The sequence below is a fragment of the Protopterus annectens genome, chromosome 14.part0 (genome assembly GCF_019279795.1).
Source record: "Protopterus annectens isolate FY-2018-M chromosome 14.part0, PAN1.0, whole genome shotgun sequence".
Classification (NCBI taxonomy): domain Eukaryota; kingdom Metazoa; phylum Chordata; order Ceratodontiformes; family Protopteridae; genus Protopterus; species Protopterus annectens.
In genome coordinates this window covers 948,017,292-948,025,458 of record NC_056748.1, presented here as the reverse complement: position 1 = coordinate 948,025,458, position 8,167 = coordinate 948,017,292, and the positions used below count along the sequence as shown (strand labels likewise).

At 37.4% G+C, this 8,167-nt stretch overlaps 1 protein-coding gene across 1 annotated transcript; it reads left to right on the top strand.

Annotated features, from left to right (window-relative positions):
* The first annotated feature begins 444 nt into the window (after positions 1-444).
* Positions 445-7,201, top strand: LOC122788821 (dorsalin-1-like). The gene is made up of 2 exons (XM_044055693.1): positions 445-909; positions 5,146-7,201. Exons 1-2 carry the CDS (start codon positions 552-554, stop codon positions 6,072-6,074), a joined length of 1,287 nt encoding a protein of 428 aa, XP_043911628.1. The 5' UTR covers positions 445-551; the 3' UTR covers positions 6,075-7,201.
* The last annotated feature ends 966 nt before the right edge of the window (positions 7,202-8,167 follow it).

Here is an 8,167-nt window from a genome sequence, read left to right as displayed (position 1 = left end):
GAAGTATCTTGGAAATGTTTCCCTTAGAAATTAATTTCAAATACATTGCATAGGTCACACTCGTTCTGGACCCTCCTGTCTGTCTCTCCCTTTTTGAGTCTTCTTAAGGATTTTTGTTTTTCAACTAACAACATGATCTTAAACGTAATTGTATTATCTTATATAAAATATCTCTCTGAAGTATTTTTTAGAGTTGGCAACAAAGTATAGTGGAAATAATTAGTGATGACCTTGAGTTGTGTGTGGGTCTCCAATGGTTTTTATAGTGTCCAACTTCTCGTTAGCTGCGCAGCCTGGTGTTCTTTTGTTTATAGAATATTCATTAACTGAGAGGCTTGCAAGATAACAGAAGCTGAAGCAATCACTGGACGAGATAAAAATAGTGCACATACTGTTTTGGAATGCATTATCACTGAAGGCAAAGAAGTTGTCGAAGAAAGTACATCGCCAGGACACTGCTGCTATTTCTGCGGACTTCCTATTTTACATCTAAACATTAATCAGTTTAAAGGTTATTCTGGAATTAAAACAGAGTGACATTAAAATATTACATGGACAGTGTGGAAATGAATAATAATAGACTATTTTATCTATTTTTCTCAACTACTTTAATTACTGCTTGGGGCAAGCCACTGGGTAGACGAATGGACGGAGCTGGGACCGGCCAGCTAGATGAATATTTTGCTGAACAATTTGAGCTGGAGGAGGACATTAGCAGCTTCGACTTCAGTGCATTTCTTGAAATAGTTAAAGATGTTTTTTTGAGGAGTCTAAATTTTTCGGGAGTCCCACCCCAGGAGCAAAAAAGAGTGGAGCCACCGCAATTTATGATTGATTTGTACAACAGATACGCAAGTGACAAGTCATCCATCCCGGAATCAAACATAGTGCGCAGTTTTAGCATCAAAGGTGTGTGGGTGGGTGTGTTGGGGGGGGGGGGGGGTCGCTCCTAAGGGTTACTGTAATTGTGCACCAGTATGGTGCCGCTATACGGGTGTCCTGAAAATTAAGTAGCATCTGCTTCTGAAAACAAATTATTCTTTTAAAAACTGTAGTCCAGTTATGCCGAAGGTTTTGGATTAAGTTACAAAAAAAAAAAACCCTAGCGGCCCAGTACTTCTAATGTTCTGATTTGTTGGTATTTGCGTGCTGAGATAATTATCGTGCTTAAAAAATGTCAATAAAAAAAACGAAGTGCTTCATTATATTACAATATGTTTTAAAGTTAGTTTGGTATACTAAACAGAAAGTATGTACAAGAAAGAAAACTATTTGGAGTTTTTCGCTGTTATTATATGATTGCATAGCTTCAGTAATCCCTATCCCCGAAATAAACAGGTGTATCTGGAAAGTCTCAAGTCTTTTCTCTCAGTGCTTAGTTCACAAGCAGTAACAGGATAAAAAGGCAAGCAGTTAAAGGAAACACACTGTGCTGCCTTAGTCTCAGCAAGTAACTTAAATATGTTTTTTTTCTGTTCAACCCTTTTCTCGTATAGCGAAATTACAAAAATGTTTATCCAGTGCACAGAAAAGATCCAAAGTGTGCACGAAAGCTGGAGTTTGGCCAGGAACACGTTATTTTCGGCTGAATCCAGGTATTCCTTGAAGAAATTTGTTCATGCAGTCGTAGATGGTACCATTTTTTTTTAATTATGCAAGCACTAATATATTCCAAAATTTAAATTGTCCCCTTTTCTGCTCTACTTGTGAAACATATGCAAATAAAATGCAGCTAATTATTGGGATAGTGCTTATGTATCCTAACACCGGTAATTTCAGAATGGGACTAAGAATTACGAACAACATAATATATATATTTTTGTTTGGTTTTGTTGAATTTCTTTAACATTGTTAACCGAGTGGGCGGGCTGGTCCAATGACAATGTTCAGCCACAGTCTATTAACAGTTTACTGTAGTTTATGTATTTCACACCAGATGTCACACTGAAATGATTATGCTACAAATTTAGAATATAGTACCGGTTACAATTGGTATTATATGCAGGTCTACACACAGAGATAGTGGTGTACAGTAATTTATAAATATCTCTCACTGTGTACTGATATGTACTTATGAAGTCCTGGTAGCAGATGCAAATAGCTTTAAACATGTTGCTATACCTCACTTCAGGTTTGGAATTGTTGTCAATACTTTCTCAGGAAGTACACATTTATAGTATTTGGTCAATGTGCAGATACATGTAGTTGTATAGGTATAACTCTGAAGTGTACTTCCTCCTGAGCAACGCCCCTCATTTTCATGCTAAAAGCTTTGATCATACAGTGTTAGGAAGTTTATTAACTGATATCCATAGTAAATAATTCTGAATCACATGAATTCATCAGAACGTCTAATCACTCTGTGACCTTCCTTGCAGAACTTGTTAGTAAGTGGTCTGCATTTTTCCCATATGTCCCACATTATGAGAGGTAATGCCCCACATTCTGAAGATGGAAGGTTGAAGGTTCTGTATACAGGAATGCAATTACAGACTGAGAAGTGAGCAAACTTCAATGTATAATGCAGTCACAATAAAGAGAAACTATGTACTTATTGGAAATTATTTCAAAAGATCAATGAAGCCACAGTATAGGCAATGTACTTACAACAAACTTAAGACATCAACGGTCAGCTATGTTTCTAACATTTTATATTTTTAAGGCAGCCATTTTAATACATTTATTAAGTGGACAAGCCAACTGCACTAGTGTCCCTTTTTAAGGGTGACCCAGGAGCACTGCCTGGTCAAGTAAACAGGCAAATGGAATCAAGGCCTGTACTCTTGACTATAGGAAGCAGATCAGTATTAACCTTTAGCTCTAAACCACTCTCACTTGCATGCTTTTTAAAAGAAGTCTCCCCAGTTTCTGTCTGAAGGAAAGATAGCTTCTTGCTTTGTGTTGGAAGCTGATTCCAGTTTGCTGATACTGTTTAGTAGAAGCCTTTATCCCCTATTGGTTTGCCAAATTAGTTCTCAACCAATCATGAACAAATCTCAATAGACTAAGGGACAAGTCCAAAAGAAATAGGGGCCCAAAATATTATTACAATTAACGTGACACACTGAGGAAGTAAGATAACATGAATTATACAATGAGTGGCAGTTAAGATTCCAAAAGGAGCAGTTGAGTGGTCAGCCCAACCAGCGGGCCCCTCCTAAATGAAAATTTACCAAGGATAAAAGTCCGGCCACTAAAGTGTAATTTAGCAGCCAGACTTTTTTTCCTATTATTGTGGTAGACAAGCAGTCTGAAAGAAAGAAACTCTGAAACTGAAATGTGTGTCATTCATACCTCTCAATTAAATATATTTTCACAGAATGTCTAGATTTTTGCCACAGTTTTTCATAAAATTGTGGTTTTATGGCAAATTAGTGGCAAAACATTAAATACTGAAGCTAGAAAATAATGACTGACATTTGAGTTTCAGACTTCATAACCTTCAGAAAATTCATGTTAGTACACGTTACTCTATCAACTGTCTAAGTTTGTAAGAGCAATATTTAAAAAATTGTCCCTATTTTTGGGCCTTTGCCCCACTTTTATATATGGCTTTGCCCAGAATTCTTGCTCTGAGAGACTGAGAGGTATGTTGTCATTATTTAGTGACTTGGTTCCTCATAATTTTTTTTTTACCCCACAAATCACTGAGGAACAAAGTCACTAAACAATTACAGACATTTCAGTTTCAGACTTTTTTTCATTCAGACAATGTACACATATTCACATTTTTTAAAATAAAAGATCCAGAGGTATGTACAAGACCACAGAAAATAAAAGAAAAATCAGGTATGTTCTACAAACTAAAACATAACTGGTCTGCCTTGTATTTTCCTGTCCCTCTGGTACCTCTAAACTGTCGGGAAGTTACACTTTTCTTTTCTTTAAAAAAAGAATAGCAATGGAGATCATCCTTTCTCCATTGCTTGCTTGCTAAACCAATGATGTCCTGCATAAGTCATTTTTTTTAAATAATGTCATTGTATAATAGCAATAACTGACTGTGGTGTGGTATATTGAATATTTACCCACATATAGCTTTAATTACTGGGGCTTTGCCCTCCTGATTAAAGCAGTACCAAGCTTTTAGTTGTTTACTGACGTTGTTTGTAACTAAGTTTGTGTGATGGATGAAGATTAGGTAGGACATCCTACGAGTAAGTATTTACAGTTTTGAACGTGGATTTTTTTGTTGCAGTATGGGAGTCTATTAAGCATATTGCGGTAGTGGTGCTGCGGTAGCGTTGTCGCCTCACAGCAAGATGTTGTCGCGTTCGATTCTCAGCTAGAGCGTCTTCTGTGTGGAGGCATGCATGAATGGGCGTGCCTTCGTTGAAGGTTGTGCATCAGGGCTGGTAACTCGGCATGTAAAAATCCACTAACAAACATTAGCGGACCGGAGTTCCGCTGTGGCGACCCCTAACCAGGATAAGCTGAAAGATACAACATGGGTCTATTAAGCATATTATTCATTCTTTGTTTATTGGATAAAAAAGGACATGCTTGCTGTTTTATTTAAATTTAGTGCTGATTTGGTTTGTCAAAAGTAATTACGTACATTGGAGTTTGCGTTAAATCAGTCTTCAGCTTGTTTTGCTGAGGAGTCATCTCTACATAGAAGCATATAATTTGCTTAAAAGGTCATTTTGGTTAGGTCTATGAAAATAGTTATGTGGCTTGTCAAAAGTGAGAAGTATAAATTGCACGTAATACTCATCGTTGGTGTACCTGCTGTGGTCCCCATGTCCCTTATGGACAGGGGTTAATATCGAACAGACATTATAGACAGAGGCTAATAACAAAATTATTATCCTAACACCCCCCATAGGTCTCCTAGCTGCACCCCTACTAACATGCTGCACCCCTCAACCCCCAAAGATGACCATGATACTTGAGATCCAAAAGGGGTTTGGGAGCACAGCTAACTGCTAGGATTGCAAGGGCACTACTGTTCTTTAGCCTAGGTACAACCTATGAACCCATAAAGGTCACTAGGATGAAGAAATTATGTTTGTCACATATTTTTCATAGTTATTATCTTGCCCTTGTGCAACATATACTTAATGCAAAATAAAAAAAATGCATAAAACATGTAGAGAGCAAAAATGAGCTTGGCAGTAACATTTATTTTCTTTTAATTCACAGATATCAGCTCTACAACTTTGGAAAGTAAGACTTTTGTGCACAAACACATATTAACATTCAATGTCTCCATCCCGAGATATGAGGAAATTATCCTTGCTGAGTTAAGACTGTTTACTTTTTGCTCAAATGGACGTGGAACCACAAAGGGAATGGAGGGCACTTTTCTTATCAATGATGTGGACAGCAGAGAAGACTGGAAAGGCAATGAGTTGGAGTTAAGGTCATCCCCTGTTGCTTTTAAAGACATCAGCAACAAAGATAGCAGTTGGGAATCTTTTGACGTGACCAGTGCCATCAAACGTTGGGTTACAACAGATAAAGTTCGGAACAAACTTGAAGTTCAAATTCAGAGTAAAAAAGATGATGTCATTTGGACCTGTGGCAACTTGTGTTTCAACTGCAGCATTGGAAAAAGCCAAAATATGCCTCTTTTAATTGTATTTTCAGATGACAGAACTAATGGATCCATGGAAGGAAAAGAAAAACTAAAAGAAATGATTGCTCAGGAGGAAGAGGAGCTTGGGCAACTTATCCACAGTAGTACTTTTAGAGGTGAAGGCAACTTGGAGACAGAAGAATCAGCACCAAGAATCAAGAGGAATGCAAAGTCCAGCCACTGCAGAAGAACATCCCTGCGTGTGAACTTTAAAGACATTGGCTGGGATACTTGGATTCTAGCACCCAAGGAATATGAAGCTTTTGCCTGTGAAGGTGCATGCTACTTCCCTCTCACTGACAATGTCACTCCAACAAACCATGCCATTGTACAGACCTTAGTGAATATGAAAGTCCCGAGACTTGGGGTTGAAAAGGCTTGCTGTGTACCTACCAAGCTAGAGCCCATCTCTATTCTCATGAATGAGGATGGTATACCCACCTTAAAATACAGGTATGAAGGGATGACAGTAGCAGAGTGTGGCTGCAGGTAATCGTTTGAAATAGATAATTATAACTAAGACAGAGACCACTGAGTAGAATGACTGGACATCACTTCTCAAGTCCTGGCTATGCAAACTCAGAGTATTTGTTATGTCTGGAGGAAAGGGACCATGACTACGGATAAAATGTGAAACTAAAAACGCAGGATTATGGGCTTAATGATTGTTAATTCTGGATACTGAAATACAACAAACATCATTCATCTTCAAATAAATCTGCACGGAATTATTGTGTTTAGTTTGCAAATTAAGAAATGTTAAACTCCTTGTCATACACCTCTGGTGCAGGAACGTATATGCAATGAACATCTGTGTAGATTCCAAGTATCATTTCAGCAACACTGTTTAAGACAGTATATATCTATACAGTTTATGTTGGTTATGCATGACACCTATCTCTTATTAAACAATCCATAGTTCTCAGCCTGTTAGAGTAAGAATTCTGTAGAAAGCTAAAAATAATGTGTGGACAAAGGCCCCAGTCAGTGACAGACTGTAAATATGGTTGTCATAAACTTAGCTGACTGAATAATAGGTTGTTAGCATGCATTTTGCGACAGATCCAAAGCCGAAACTCAAATGTCTGCCATTATTTAGTGATATCAGTCCTCAATGATTTGCCAGAAAACCACACATTTTACGAGGAAGAGACCAAAAATATAAGGCAAAAATCTGGACAGACTACAAAATTCTGAACAGCTGAGAAATATGAACCAAACTGTTTTGAGAAACTGTAAGCACTTCTATGAAGTATGGAAGACAATGCATACTATAAAAATTGTTTTATTATTAACAGCAAGTGTTAATCTTGTTTAATGTTAGTAAGGGAAGCAATGAAGCAATTTTCAAATAATCTAATTCAAGAAAATGATCAACATTCCAATACTTGTTGTAGACTGATGTCCAGAAATCCTTGTTTAAAAATTCCATAGTCTATTCAAGTAAAAGGATGTGCCTTATCTGTGCCCTGTGATAAAAGGCTAGCTTGCAGTTTCAGGACGAGTCGGGCCACATCATTGTTGAAGGGATGACTATTTTTACTGTTTTATGGCAAGTACTTGAATTAGAAAGATAAGATTAGCTGGCTTACAGATTTATACCCAACAAAACACACACACACACACACACACACACACACACACACACACACACACACACACACACACACACACACACACACACACACACACACACACACACACACACACACACACTGCTGGGTACACACATGCTGATGATAATGATGTTCCTAATCATGGAATGTATTAGCTTTCTCATACCCTTTGTGGAAAATAAGTTTGCTAAAACACATTTTGAAATTAAATGATGCATTACCCAGTTTCAGGAATGTAATGCAAAGGGACAATGATGCACTGGGCATATTAGAGTTTGCCTATAAATTCATCAACTTAGTCTTAGTGTAGCAACATGAAAGATTTTGAGAAATTAAAAACAGCAACCTAAATTGTTTAAAATAGCACTACAGGTTCAGGAATCCCAATATTATACTCCTAAAAAGAATGCTAAGAATATTATTGGTCAAGAACATGTGTTGTTCACTATTGTAAATATGCCCTTATAGCCATTTCAGCTGCACAACTTTCCAAAACAAATAAATTTGTCCCGCATGTCATCTTGGGTGTCTTGTTTGTGAATTTCTGTGGTAGATGCGAGTGATACAGATTAGTGGCTTTTCAGCATCTGTCCTTTAGCTAAGCATTTTAAAACACCATTGTCTGCTGTCAGCTATTCCATTATGGTGTTACACAAATCAAAGCAATTAATCACGATAAACTCCCTACAGCAGAATGGATTGTGCAGATTAGTACTAGCTCTTTTCTGTTTTTGGTTATCTGTGGGGTTATTGCTCCAGCATATCCATTAGCAATCATATCCAAAATGCAAAAGTCAGAATAATTTGTGATGCAGAGCAAAAATGCCAGGACAATGTTCTATAGTACAAAACGCGTGTAATGTACAAGATGACAAAGTCAGTGAAAGGAAAAATCGATGCTGCCTTGCTTTCAGCAGTATATGTTGGTTATCTACTACCTTTTCTCTTCATTCTTTACCTCCCTGACGTG

Bases quoted from the DNA above. Each gene is read 5' to 3' on its own strand.
- LOC122788821 (XM_044055693.1), top strand. From the start codon at position 552: ATGGACAGTGTGGAAATGAATAATAATAGACTATTTTATCTATTTTTC. The intron at 910-5,145 runs GTGTGTGGGTGG...TTTAATTCACAG, and splicing joins GCGCAGTTTTAGCATCAAAG to ATATCAGCTCTACAACTTTG.